General features: G+C 39.7%; 1 protein-coding gene across 11 annotated transcripts in view; it reads left to right on the top strand.

The window, feature by feature from the left end:
• Positions 1-12928, top strand: part of LOC116330579 — a 285981-nt gene extending 273053 nt beyond the window's left edge. For 10 of the 11 annotated variants that reach the window (XM_039620038.1, XM_039620034.1, XM_039620037.1 and 7 more), the window contains 9 exons: positions 5388-5437; positions 5526-5599; positions 5776-5990; positions 6101-6351; positions 6468-6596; positions 7550-7685; positions 8273-8302; positions 10175-10222; positions 12152-12928. In XM_039620038.1, the coding sequence (XP_039475972.1) occupies positions 5388-5437; positions 5526-5599; positions 5776-5990; positions 6101-6351; positions 6468-6596; positions 7550-7685; positions 8273-8302; positions 10175-10222; positions 12152-12405 (1187 nt within the window). In that variant the 3' untranslated portion in view covers positions 12406-12928. The remainder of the gene's footprint in view (positions 1-5387; positions 5438-5525; positions 5600-5775; positions 5991-6100; positions 6352-6467; positions 6597-7549; positions 7686-8272; positions 8303-10174; positions 10223-12151) is intronic. The other variant, XM_039620036.1, reaches the window with a different exon arrangement.
• Positions 12929-15261: the final 2333 nt, after the last annotated feature.

Below are 15261 nucleotides of genomic sequence, written 5' to 3'. Positions count from 1 at the left end.
CACACGCTTATGCAATGAAGAATGCTTTGCTCGCAAATGCTTATGCTCATGCAAAATGCTGCACACAAACATCCCAATACATAATTTTTATGAGAAGCAATTGACTGCTTAAAATGTGTTTTATGTCACCCAGAGGATATTTATGTAGATTTAAGGAACAAGGTCTAAAATTGTCCGGTTATGAAAACAATGTCTGTGCGTGAGGTCTGTTTATGGCTCAAGGTCTTGATTGAATTGTCTATTGTGCTACACACTTCGTAAATGAAGTAATATCAAAAGTCTCTGAAGCGCTGGGCTTCAGTATAAAACATCACCTCTCATATCTCATAGACAAATCCATAAGAGAAACAAAACTAGCAGAATGGATGACAAAACTGTTAGAAAACAAAGAAATAGTTTTGAACAATCAACTGCCAGATGATTCTCTTCCAGTCTCTTCCAGGTTGAAACCAGGAGATTGGATCCTGATAAAAGTGCTCCAGAGGAAAAGTGGAGCTCCCGAGGTGGGAAGGACCCTACCAAGTCCTCCTGGCCACACCAACAGCCTGCAAAATTGCTGAACGACCTTCCTGGATTCACCAGAGCCACTGTAAAAAGTGAGTGACAGTCCACACTAAGACGCCAGCACCCCTGCCTGTCAGTGACCTGGGAGGTGGAGAGAGGGCTGTTTGGGTAAATCCCGCCCTTGTTCTTCTCGCCCCTAGTCTACTCACTCACAGGACCAGGTGTGTTCGGTCATCATGAAGACCATACTCGTTCTGATGGCCAGTGTCACAATTCTGTTGGGACTGCTGTCGCTGATTTCAGAAGAAGAAGGACAAGATTGACACATGACACAATACATCCAGACGACATGACACAAGATCGCAACCACCCATGGATGAACAATGCCTGGTACCGTTATGTGTAAAACTCCACAAGAGACAGAAACTATTACATCTGTTCGCACATGCCTCTTAATGCAAAACACCTGATAATGTGCATTCCACCAACTTGTCTGACACACTGAACACGCTACGTCAGCTCAGACGAGTACAGCAGCAAGATTACACACACAACACCGAGGACTGGCTCACATGGCTGCTTAGCGGGTCGTGGAAGTCATTACTTACAAAAGGACTAACATTCGTTGGAATGCTCCTTATGTTACTTTGCTTATTTTCCACATGTGTACTGCCTTGTATTCGGAGTATGATAAGCAAAATGTTTACTGTAAGATTGCAAGCTTATGTTGCATTATCTCAAAATGAACAAGCTCAAGAAGAGGTACAAGTTGAAGAAGATGATTTTTAAGCACTAAACTGTGTAAACCCACTAAAGTTGATCATGTACGTTTTCACAAAATGATACTCTAGTTGAAAATGCTTCTGCAAGTGACTAGTAGTTGAAGTACATAAATATATATGAACAACAGCAGGGAATGTTAAGGGATTTTGTGATTTTATGATGTTTTTCCTTTTTGATACATCTTCTTTTTAATGTTTCATTTACTCAGTTCTCCTTATAATGTTCCATTTACTCATTTACTCATATGCTCCTGTTAAGAAAGGCTTGGAAAGCACATAGTGTTCACATATCTTTATGTTTTGTCTTTGCTTCTTCTCACACACATACACATGAGCCCTGCAGTAATCGCTGACTCCTGTGAAAGTCTCTTGCAGACACCCTTGGAAACAGGACCCAACTGGCTTCTGTTTTCCTCGAGATAGACAATACACTCACACACACACACACACACACTGTGTCCCATACATGCCCAGATTGTCTGTTACAGCCTGATAAAACAGGGAATGCTACGATGTATAAATAAAGCTGACTACAAAGCCTCGGGGTGAGTATCACTCGATCACTCACCCGTGCGCACGTAGTTCTCTGAACAAAACTCTGACTGTTTCTGTATTCTTTCAATGTTTAAAAATGTCTTGCCACTGACACGCACAAATAAAAATCTAACCTGAAATGAAATTAAAATTAAAACTTCAGCAATTCTGTTTTGCAGTGTTAGTCAGTAAGTGACTGGCTGCTCCCGTATGGGATTAGAACGATGCCACCTTATCCCATAGTCCAGCTAATGATGCGATTCACATTCGTATATACGCAGCTAATCAACGTCGTTGACAGGCTATGACAGCGTCCTTATGTGCCGACACCGGTGTTTTAGCGAGCAAAGCGGCGTGGCTGATGTGCAGTGAAGCCACGTTAATGACAACGTGTACAACCATTGGAGATGTGAGCAGGACAGACGGAACAATTGACGGAAAAAAAAGTGTACTTTATACCAGTTTTTAAATTGTGTTGATCGGCCACGTAAAACCAGAGTTATGATAAAAAAAATATATCCAATGTTTGGTTTTCTTCCTGAATACTGTCGTTATTTATATTTACTGCGGGAAGAAACGGTAAAAACGGCGTTTTATAAGGAAAACGCTCGAAAGCACTCTCCACCTGTGGGCAAAAACAAAACCAACCCCCACCCTTTCCTATTGGAGTACCATGTCGACCAATCAAAAAATGATATGGCAACGTGGCATCTAGTTGTTAAGAAACGGGGGGAAGTTTTAGGAGTGACGGCGGTGTTCTGAGATGTGAGAGATTTGCGACGTTTAGCGCAAATCTTGTGTAGTTAGTGTGTAGTTAGTGTGTGGTTAGTGTGTAGTTAGTGTGTAGTGTAGTCAATAGTTTTGTTGTGTGTGTCAGAACAACTGCTGAATGTTACAGGTGTTACAGCAGTGATACATCTCCTGTTGTCAGGCCTGCAGGTATCAGGCTGTTGTTCTCCTTTATCTCATAGTGGACAGAAATTATTTTTGGAGTGGCACAAATAATTTGTGTGACATCAGATTTGATGCAGAACAGCTGATTGTTCTGTAAATAGTTTGAAATGTTTATTTAAAAACGCCTTGGCTGCATTTGAAAAAAAGCTGCAAAAAACTTTGTTGTTTGCCAAACTGAGTTACTTTTCTGAAGAAGTAACTATATAATTAATTGCCCAACATTGGTCATTATATGCTGTATTTTGAAGACAGAGAGTTACAGACTCTCTCCCAGACCACAGACTCATAATACTAGTCAGAGCTTTATGAAAAAGAAAGAAAGAAAGAAAGTTGTGTTTTTAAAATTGGAGTTCAAGTTATTTTTACTTCCAATAGTGTTAACATGCTACACAGGTCATGAGCAAGATTTTTTTTTACATTTTCATTGTAAGTGGGCTAAAGCAGTTAATTAAAAGTAGTCTAACATAAATGTAAATGCTGTAATTTGATTATTTTAATAAACCATGTGACTTGGATGGATTAGATGCTGGCGTGACCACAGTGCACACGTCTGATGTCGCTCACAGTGGTCCAAGGGACGCTCAGGGAGTTTGTGTGTTCGCTCAGACACATGAAAAATTAGAGGGAACATTGCATATGACACGTCAAACCTATTGGTAATGTCACAAGAAAAACAATGGTGCTCTTGGTTTCAACGTAACTTTATTCTTTCATGAGTTATTCACAAGTTTCTCACCACTTATAAAATGTGTTCAATGTGCTGCCCATTGTGTTGGATTGTCAATGCAACCCTCTTCTCCCACTCTTCACACACTGATAGCAACACCGCAGGAGAAATGCCAGCACAGGCATCCAGTATCCGTAGTTTCAGGTGCTGCACATCTCGTATCTTCACACCATAGACAATTGCCTTCAGATGACCCCAAAGATAAAAGTCTAAAGGGGTCAGATCGGGAGACTTTGGGGGCCATTCAACTGGCCCACGACGACCAATCCACTTTCCAGGAAACTGTTCATCTAGGAATGCTCGGACCTGGCACCCATAATGTGGTGGTGCACCATCTTGCTGGAAAAACTCAGGGAACGTGCCAGCTTCGGTGCATAAAGAGGGAAACACATCATCATGTAACAATTTCAAATATCCAGTGGCCTTGAGGTTTCCATTGATGAAGAATGGACCCACTATCGTTGTGCCCCATATACCACACCAAACCATCACTTTTGTTGTTCCAACAGTCTTGGAGGGATCCATCCAATGTGGGTTAGTGTCAGACCAATAGCGGTGGTTTTGTTTGTTAACTTCACCATTCACATAAAAGTTTGCCTCATCACTGAACAAAATCTTCTGCGTGAACTGAGGGTCCTGTTCCAATTTTTGTTTTGCCCATTCTGCAAATTCTGTGCGCCGATCTGGGTCATCCTCATTGAGATGCTGCAGTAGCTGGAGTTTGTAAGGGTGCCATTTGTGAGTAGCTAATATCCGCCAAGGATGTTCGACTAATGCCACTCTCCAGTGACATGCGGCGAGTGCTACGCTGTGGGCTCTTGCTGAATGAAGCTAGGACAGCCACTGATGTTTCTTCATTAGTGACAGTTTTCTTGCGTCCACATTTTGGCAAATCCAACACTGAACCAGCTTCACGAAACTTAGCAAGCAGTTTGCTAACTGTAGCATGGGAGATGGGTGGTCTCGTAGGGTGTCTTGCACTGAAATCTGCTGCAATGACCCGGTTACTGCGTTCACCAGATATCAACACGATTTCGATCCGCTCCTCACGTGTTAACCTCTTCGACATGTCAATGGCTGTGAACAAAGAGAAACTTGTAAATAACTCATGAAAGAATAAAGTTACGTTGAAACCAAGCACACCATTGTTTTTCTTGTGACATTACCAATAAGTTTGATGTGTCACATGACCCTCTTCCTATTGAAAAAACAAAAGTTGTATCCAAGATGGCCGACTTCTAAATGGCCACCATGGTCACCACCCATCTTGAGGAGTTTGCCCCCTCACATATACTAATGTGCCACAAACAGAACTTTAATATCACCAACCATTCCCATTTTATTACGGTGTATCCATATAAATGGCCCACCCTGTATAATACTGGTATTATTTTTCTACGAAGGTTTGAACTTTGAGTGTTTAAACAAGAGAGAAAAGTGTGAAAATGTTCATGTCTGTCTGAGAAATGTGTATAGAGTGTGTAGTGAGGGGTTTTACAGACTTAAAACATCTATAATAACTGTAAAAAATAAAGTTGGATACTTCGCAGATTTCACGTATCGTCGGTTATTTTTAGAACGTAACCCCCGCAATAAATGAGAGACCGCTGTAAATACATTTTTATAATTTATGATAAACTTGTTCAGATTCTTGTTTTTCTCTCTCTCTGTCTTGTTCTGACATCACTGGTGAGAATATTTGAATTCATCAACTTTTGATCATCTTAGACGTCACTCAGCTGCACGTCCTGCTGAACATGTTGTTCTGATGTTGAAGCAGCTCTGCACAGCATAAAGTGATCAAACAGCAAACATGTGGACAGTTAGAGGATGATTTTATATGTCAGCATAACATCATTCATTTGAATTCTTTGTGTCTCAACAAGGACGAAAAACTGAAAGAAGTTCAGAGCTTGAAGGTTGTCAGAGCATGACGGTAATCCCTTCCATTCATCCATTTATTCCTAAAGTTTCTCTCTTTATAAACATGTGTACTTCTTTACTAAAGTGAGTGTCCTCTGCAGCAGGACTCCAGTGATTGGACTAAACTTGAACCTGAGGTGAACAGTACAGATGCAGACGAGGCTCCAACTTACAGGTAAATCAACTTCCTGAATGCTGCAGCACAGCAAACTGGAACTACAGGAAACAGTTCAGCTTTGGATTTATTCCCAGAGGAAATTCTTCATTTAGCATCCAATTCACACGACTACTCTCTGTGTTTCCATTCACTCTGTTGTTCCTTCATGAGTGTGTATTTACTTCCTGTTTCAGCCTTCAGTCTGCAGCAGGACACTTTGAATGCAGAGTCTCGGGCTTGCGCTGGGTCTGTAAGGGAAAGACCAGCTTTCAGTACCAGTTTAGATCTTGGGAGGGACACATGGAGAGGATGGAGAGCAGACAATACATGCCTGCAGGTCCTCTGATGGACGTCACAGTCACTGCTGGGAAGTTAAATGAAGTTCACCTGCCACACTGGATCTGCATCGGTAAGAGGACATGAAGGAAGAATTTCAGATGTTTGACATTTCTGACAGTGAGCGCACAAACTGTTAGAAACTGTTCTTCTCACCATGTTTGTGTTGTTGTTCTCCTGCAGATGACATCCCTGACATATTGGACAAGTTTGCAGTCCTTCACATAGATGACTGTGGAGACGTTGTGGAAAAAGTGTCTGAGGTCACACCAACACATGTCAAGTTAACTGAACCGATTTTCTCTCCGAGAGCGGTCCTGATGAAACTCGGCGTTCCTGTGAAAATCGGCTGCAATGTTTTGATATATCAGACCAACACAGCTTTCCTCACACTGCATGTTTATCTGATCCCACGTGATCCTGGGCTACAGCAGGTTATTACATGTTTCACAGTATAATAGGCAGAATCAGAAGAATGAATAAATTAATATATAAAACTCACAAATGTGTTACATGGCTTTTTAGTATCTTTGCACTTTATTCTTCACAGGTAATGAGGCAGAGGGAAGTGCCCCATGGGTACAAAGCTATCCTAAAGCCAGATCCAGAGAAGTCCTTGAAAATTCTTGATCGTTTCACACTAACAGCAGATGTGGATGGTGCAGAAATCTGTCCTCAAGTATGATTTGAAATGCTTTAATTTCTTTCCAAATACATATTTGCATAATAGGCTTTGTGAATAAATAGTCCAGCTGTCGTCGGCAGCCTTCATGCATTTTACTGAGCAAAGAAAGGATTCAGTAAATATTTCAATAAGAAGAGCTGATCTGGAAGAAGTGAACATGATTTACTGAGATAGAAAAATGAACTAATCTATTTGGTGATTTAATGCTGATGAACCTTGATTGCAGATTGGAATCCCAGCAGTGTTAGGATTTAGGACAGGACCCCCCAAAACAGTAAGAGCAATCTTACTGTGGCAAGGAAGTTCAACTCTATAGAATGAAAACAGTATTGTTAGCTCAAGCATGACCAAAGCACAGAAAATGAGTGTAATATATGTAATATATTATAATAAATAGGATATACTAAGTGATCGTAGCAAAAAGAAGGTTGGGAAGGGTAGGGAGAGGGAAAAAAGCAAGCACAATAGAGACTGAGCCTACATCAGAGGCTGGAGTCCTGGATGGTGAATGGAGAGCAGACAGAAGAGATTGAAGTCTGATGAAGCTCAGAGAGTGAAACTCTTGTTAGCAGGAGCATAAATATGACAAAAGATACAAAAGGCTTTGATACACCATCAGCTATATGCTGACTTACCAGGACTTTAACATGTGAGTGACTTTGAACCAGGAAAAGAAAAAACATGAATGATGAGAGAAAACATGGATACAGGATGATGCTGGAACTGGATCAGATGCATGAACCATAGGCCGGTGCAGACCAGCAGTCCATTTGTGGACGAGAGAAGGTGGAAAGCTTTGAGAAACTGCTGAAGCTGCACCGACCTATTAAATTATTTAGTGATGAGCTTTTGAAATATTACTGTGGAGTAGTAAAGACAGAAATAGTAACTTACAAATATCCATACCATATCTCTCTCTTTCCCGTTGCTCTTTCTTTCTTTAACAGGATTTAAAGCTCAGATATCCAAGTGGAAAGCCAAATTTCTTTGAAGTTTACACTGAAAATCCAGATGGAAACTTCCGCCTTAAACTCACATCAAAAAAAGATCTTCAGCCAGTATGGACCTGTACAGTTCGAAAAGGTTAAATTTACAATTTCAAATTTATCATCATTTTATTGTATTGACTTAAATGAGTACAATTACATGTTTGCTCAACATTGTCAGTAAGCTTTGGTCCTTCTTTGCCACTTCTGCAGGACGTACATTTTCTGACTCGTCCTTTTCTAAGATAGTTTGTGTCTTATTCTGTAGGAAGAAACAAAGCGAATGTAAAACAGGAAACATGTTATTTATTCCACGCAAAACCCAAAAACTACAGAACAGATATCTCTGGTTGGAGCCCTGTTGACATTTTCCTGATATGATACCTAAAACAGCTATAAACAGTGACAGTCAGAAAAGTGTTGCTTACTTGTCTAACCTTTCATCACCAAATGATGGCCCAGTGCACACCATTTTATTACACCTACCAACAACACAATAGAACAAAGCAGGACAAATTTATAGAGTGTAATATATTAAATTACAACATAAAATATTGAAGATTAAAATGAGAAACAACACAAATTAAAGATCATAACAAAATACTTAAATGTGGCTGATGGATTGGAGTAAAGTTTCTTTAAAATTTTATATTTATACGTTTTATGTTCCTTGATTATTTTCAGCCGAATACCAAAGCACTGATCAAGCACAAGGTAAGATATTTCAAATTATTTGTATAATAACTGCATTTAACATTTTACAGTAGTGAGTTTTCTTTGGTTTAAATTTCACAAGTTTACCAAAATTTACCAAAATTTGTTGTTAATCCAGAGACGTTGCTCATCCATGCCATAGCCCAATTCTAGCGCTTATTGACTCCACTGTTAATTGTTGGTCGTATTTCATACTGCTGCAACTTGTGCCTGAGGAGGAGAGGACTTCATTTAGAATTCTGAGAATTTAAATCAGGGGTGCACGAGCCCGTTCTCACTCCCGAGGCGTGACATCCCGACGTTTTGTCACGTCCCGCGGCGTTCCTGAGGAACGCGAATGGTGACCTTCCACGTTGTTATGGTACGTGGCGGGTTCCAGCCCTGTGTTGCAGCCCTAAACCTAACCTTATCCCTAAACCTAACCATAACCGTATCCCTAAGCCTAACCACAACCTTATGCCTAACCTTAACCAGCACTTTAATGAGGTGAAATAGTGTTTTCCCAAGCGATTTGAAGGGAAAAAGCGAAGATGTGTAGATTGAGTCCAAACAGTTCTCATGTGTCCGCAGTTTTCCGATGTCGTCACGTAGGAACGCGTCGGGTGCCCGAAAACGTAATATGTTGATGATTTGTCACCTAGCGTAAAATGTTACGCTTTGGGAGTGAGAACGTGTTGGGTGCACACACTTTTTCAGCATGCGAGCGACTTATGAAATGACCAAGTCAAAATGATTTACCTACTACGAAAATGCAAAACATATATTTATTTATAAACATATGGAGTATTCATTCATGCATGTTGCATAACTGTATGAACCCATATTACACAACTCTGTACATTTTTTGATATTACCTTACTCTGATGACTTGCACTGAATGGACTCAACCAGGGATGCACAGTCCAGACGGCAGCTGCTGATAGCCAGCCTCAGTACACTTTCAAATAATCATCAGTCATGGTGGAATGGTATTTGGACTTAATAATCTTCTGGGAAAAGGCTGACTCACATGAATAAGTGCAGCTGCAGTCAAGGAGGTAACACATTTCCTAATGTCGGGGTACTTTTCCTCTGTAAGTTCCAGAACTGTCCATTAACCCTGGACTTAAATTGGATGTCAGCTTAGTGTCAAAATCTCATCCTCTATTTCAGAAAAGTTCTGGTGAAACAGTGTATAATTCACCTGTTTTTTTCTTCATTGGTTTATTCGAAGACTTCTCTCCTAAGTCAATGTGAAAACTACACAGCATTAACAAAATAAACACTCAACGTAAGACACAGGACCTAAAATGACACTGTACAAGAAAACAAAGATAAAATCAATAAATACCTTGTTGGCTGCATACTGCAAAAAGGGAATTACTCACCATTCTTCTGAGGGTTCCTTATAAGTGTCTAGTTAAAGTCCATTCCACTTAACTTTCAATAAAGAGCATTACGGGCTCATTCTTGCTACCTGCTTGCAGGTGTTTTCTTAGGCTTCCAAAAAGGAGACAACAAGACTTGTAAGCAGGCTTGACCTTAAAAATAAAAGCACCATAACTTGAACTACATAAAATAACATAAATAATGTACAGCTTAAACAATTTACAATGATGACATTTTTGCGCATTACGCTTGTTGGTGTATTATGCAGTGGTAATTGAGGAAATCCGGAATAACATTGTCCTCCCTGCACCTGGCAGTGAATCCATTTGAGTGGCAAACCATCCGTGGTGATGGACACCAATTTGTATACTGGGAGCCTGGTTTTCCCAATAAATTTATTGAAAGACTGAAAAATGTTTCAGTCTGCTAGCATAATGAAAGTTAAAAAGTTAGAACAATACATTTGTTAAGAAATTAAAAACTTTCCTTGTTATTTATTAACAGCTGCAGGATCCTCAGTGGGAGCAGCTGCTGCCAGCTCTCTGTTGGATGGTAGGTTCATCAATATTACCTGTTCTGTCTTCTCACTGAATTTTGAGACTGTTCTCTTCCTGAGCGCATAACATACTGACGATTTGTCACGGCCTGAGACATCCCTCAGGAACACTTGACGGTCCTGGTGGTAACCGACGTTCCAGCCATGTGTTCTAGCCCTAAACTTAACCGTAATCCTAATCCTAACCTTCGGACAGTGCACATCTCTTCATTTTAATTTGGCCAGCGACGCATGTGCACAGCCTGAAGAAGGCACAATCCAGCCGAAACGTAGCTACAGCCATGCGTCAGCACTAAAGTGTTTTTGTTTGTTATTTTCAGGGGGGATTTCCTTTGATGTTTTTTCATTTACATATTGATTTACTGGCCTAAAAATTCAAACCTAAAAATTGGATAATTTATGGATAAAAACAGTTTAAAAGCCTAAACATTGGAATTAAAAACGACACAGAGACTAAATTCATTGAGTAAAGACATATTTTATTAAAAAACAGTTAGAAACCTAAAAAAAACAGGACAAATAAAACACAAATTCTGCAAAATTAAACATAATTTGGTACTTACCTGAACCTGAAAAAGAAAAGGACGGTACTTACCTTCATTTGGACCTCGGGGGGTGCTGTGTGGGAGTACGGGGTGGCGACAACGTGACGGGTCTTGGGAAGGGTCATGGTATGGCCCGTGCACTACTCCTGCCCTCCTCGTGCAGGGAGGAGTTTCATTCCCCTATTCCTAACCTTCGGACAGTGCACATCTCTATTGAGAGTCCTTCAACAGCCACAACTTCACCTTTTTTCTCTCACTATTTTCGTGTGCTTCTCGCCTGAGGAAGACCAGATCTTGGCCAAAGCGTCGCAGCATAAGCACACGCTTCTTGAGTTTTAATTTAGTTTTAATTTAAAGGAGGTGCTCTTAGTGTCTCAGCTGGAACCTACAGCTCAGTATAATGCAAAGCAGGTGTTAACCAGCATGAAGCGCATTTATCTAATATGCATGTAGGATAGGAAAACAAGCAGAAGGTCTGTGTATGCCATAAACGGTGGGAGAGCTGGACCTGACATACACCTCAAAATGCTGCCGTTCCAGAAACAATGCTAGAGATTCATTTTCAATAGTGATATAATTAATTTGGTGTTCATTGAATTTCTTAACATGTGCACACATGATGATCTGTGCCGTGGTTGTCTTCTTGCATTTGTACAGCGTGTGCACCATGAGCACTGGTATCAACCTCTGGTTTAACAAAGTACATCCCATAATTCAGTAGCTCATACAGCCACCTTTAATAACAATGATTTGAAATAATAGTTTACTTGACTTTACTGGTCTCCCACATCATCGTGGAAGAATTCTGATCCTCTCTTCTTTACAATGTTGCTTCACTGAAGGAGCAGCCAGTATGAAAGAAAACGGTGACACTCAGAAGTCCAGACAAAAGCACTAACAGGACTTGACAGGCCAGTCAGTAAAGCAGTCACTGTAGGCATTCGTTTATGCACAGATCTCTTAAGGGCCCAGTCATGTGAGTCATGTTAAGACTGTGTTGTGTTCACACCTGAATGCTCCACAATAACAAACTAATTCTGAATTTTGCAGGTACTACTAGTGCTTTCAGTTTTGTGTAACTTTACATGAAAAGAGAACATATTTATTTCATGCTTTAACAGAAGAAAGATCACCGTATAAGTGGTACTACCTTTATAATTTCTTAAGGAGTGTAAAACATACTTACACTACTTCCTTCTTATGTTTTTGCATATTAGTCACAGTTACACACTTCAGATCATGTCTGCAAAATGTAGTTTTCAAATGTTGAAAAATGTTATCCAGGCCTGTACATCATGAAATGGAGGAAGTGAATAAAATGAATGAATCATTAATCTCATGAATTATTCTTTCATTTTAATTTATTTCCTTTTTTTCCAGGCAAACACTTTGTGGATAAACACAGAGTCCAGCTGATCCAGAGGGTCAGCAACGTCGCACCTATTTTAGATGACCTTCTTGGCAGTGATGTTATCAGCCAAGAAAGTTATAATAGCATTATGGCTCTGCCTACCTCACAGGACAAGATGAGGACACTCTACAGTCACCTAAATACTGAAAGATGCAACGATATCTTCTATAAAATCCTTTTGAAAAATGAGAAACATCTAATCGATGAATTCAGTGCAAAGTAAAACATACAATGGTGAAAAAACCTCTTTAGACCAAATGCACATAATCTACCTGAGCATAGATTCTGTTGGAAATGTCAGTGTGCAAGGATTTTATAAAACGTTATTTTACACTTATATTTGGTGAGATGGTAAATGGTAAATGGCCTGTATTTATATAGCGCTTTACTAGTCCCTAAGGACTAGTAAAATAGTGAGAGAAAAAAGATGTTTATGGTATATGGGGCCTTTTCTGATCACTGAGCCTCTTATCTCATTCAGTTTCAAACTAGAAACATCCCAAAATGTTAATGTAAATGTGCTGTATATCATGCAAAACAATTACTGAAAATACCAGATTTCCTTCACCTAACAAATATCAAAATCATCACAACTATACTTTTTGTGAAGATTTAATATTTGTTATATTTGAATATGAATTAAGTTTAAATTGAAAAATCTTCCTTCACTAAGAATTTATTTTGGTGCTTCATTCAAAATGGTTTGTAATTTGAACTATTAAATAAAATCTTCATTTTTACCATAAGCAGAAGAAGACTGGTGGATATTATGAATAATTAAACTATATAATATATAATCTCCAGGTTTCCTAGTTCTTTGCTAATATGATGAAGACTGAGGATTCAGGGGTGTTTGCAGGATGTTTCAAATGTGGTAGCACAGCTGGGACAATAACATGACAGGTCATCATAATATTTCATCACAAATACATAGAGAGATACAGGTTTTGTATTATGCACATATTTCAATCTGTTTGAGTTTTAAAAAATATATAAATAAAATATCTTGTCATCCTGCTGGAACCATCAGAAGATGGGTACACTGTGGTCTTCCTTTTGCATTGTTAGTAAGCTACAGATGAACATGTTAAAATGCTTTCCTTAGTTCCAGGTGAGCAGAAGCAGCAACTGGTTATGTTGGTTGAAGAAGATGTTATCAGGAACAGTGGCTTGAAGTTTTTGTCACTTGCTTCATGCCTGAAGTCAAAATGGGGGGTGCCAGGGGGAGCTGGGCGACAGCTGTTTAGTCATGTCTCCCCTGTTAGAGCAGCACACCAAGAGGGGTGGAGAGTCAGAGAGCAGAAACAGCAGCAGCAACACACTGAAAGACTGCAGTGTTAGATGCCTTAGTCAGGTTCCTCTCCGGCCCCAGGAGTTACTCTGTACCAAATGGTGGAAGGCAGCGACCCCCAGGATTCCCTAGAGGTCTTCAAGGCACGGAGGGGTGGTCGTGGCTCTCAGCCTCCCCACAATGGCAAGGACTTCGTTTGAACTCACTACAATAAAAACTAGAGGTGTGCAGATCGATCCAAATAGCGATAGTATCAATACCAACACTAGTATTGGTATCGGATCGATACTGTGCATGCTCCTGACACAGGGGCAAAAGCTGGGGACTAGTTACTCATGGCCATGGCCTACCCTCCTCATTTAGCCGTGGGGAATAAAGATAATAAAGACAACACCAAAGCAATTTTGGTTGCTCTGACAGTGAAAAGACCCTCCCATATTCCTCTTAAAAAATTAGAACTTCGTTAAATTGGTCTAATACAGTCCGTCATTAATACTAATCATAGAGAAAAACCAAGATAATGTTTAAGTACAACTTGATGTTAAGTACACGCAGTCATTAATTTTGGTGCTAGTTAAGCAGTATACAGAACACCAGACAATGCTTTCAAACTGTGAAAATTGGCTAAATCCAACATTATGGTAAAAATTTCAACTTGCTTAGCCTTGCTTGAGTGCTAGGAAAAAGTTCGCCAGCACATGTGCCATACATTACTTTGCAGCATCATAACTTTGTAAACATTTCATTTATACTTAGGGATTCAAATTAAGTCAAAAAGTTCTTACCCTTAGTGCAGAAAATAAGTCCGTAGCTCAAAGATGCACTTAATCCAAAAATTGCCAGCTCGACTGTCAGCTTTGTCCAAGGGCGCGAAATGAAGGGGGGGGGGACGGGTTTGAGAAAACCTCGTGATATTTCATGAAATAACGTGAGATTTCGAAAAGCACTCCTACATGGAGTGAAAATTTTTTCCCACTCAAATGTAAAGCCATTTATTTTATTTTATTAAATCTCTTACAATTTTAAGTCACATCTGTTCTTTGTGTTTCACTTATATTAATATATTTTATATGTATATTTTGTTATTAATTAAATATACATATGCTGCCTCTGGCATAATTTATTATCAGTTATTTCATCTTAATTCATGTTTATACTTACACATGACTAATAATTATACTTAACTAAGGTCGTTAAACTCAGTTGCCTGTTCATGCAACTTCCCATATGTTACCCATATGGTGCATAGAACATAGCCCATGTGGGCTGGCTCAGGTGGGTCCTACTTGGCTAACCCAAGTGGGTCCCAGATTGGATGCCCATTGTACAATACAATACAATTTTATTTATATAGCACATTTAAAAACCCGAAGGCACACCAAAGTGCTTCACAGTAATATGGAGCGTCAACATAAGTCAATAACAGGGTACAAATTGGGCACTAGCACAGACAGGATAAGTAAGCCTATCCCCACTTGGAACCCCCATAGCCCATGTGGGGCCCACATACTGGTGTTTATTGGGTAGCACCATTGGATTGATACTTTGCTTTTATCCTTCAAGTTCAGTATGTAGCCCGCTGAACTGTGTTAATTATTTCTTTCTAAAAAGTAAACCTCAAACATAAACTATGAAAAATGTCCAAACCTTTTTGTGCCTTAGAGACAGAAAAATTACATCCCAGGTCTCCAAAACCCAGTTTCAAAACACAGGAAAAGCTGAAAGGTGTGTTTACTTGTGATAACTAATAATTGCAGAAAATAATAATCACTGTGATAAAGTGGTGAT

The sequence above is a fragment of the Oreochromis aureus genome, linkage group 11 (genome assembly GCF_013358895.1).
Source record: "Oreochromis aureus strain Israel breed Guangdong linkage group 11, ZZ_aureus, whole genome shotgun sequence".
Taxonomy (NCBI): domain Eukaryota; kingdom Metazoa; phylum Chordata; class Actinopteri; order Cichliformes; family Cichlidae; genus Oreochromis; species Oreochromis aureus.
This window is presented reverse-complemented; position numbering and strand designations above follow the sequence as displayed.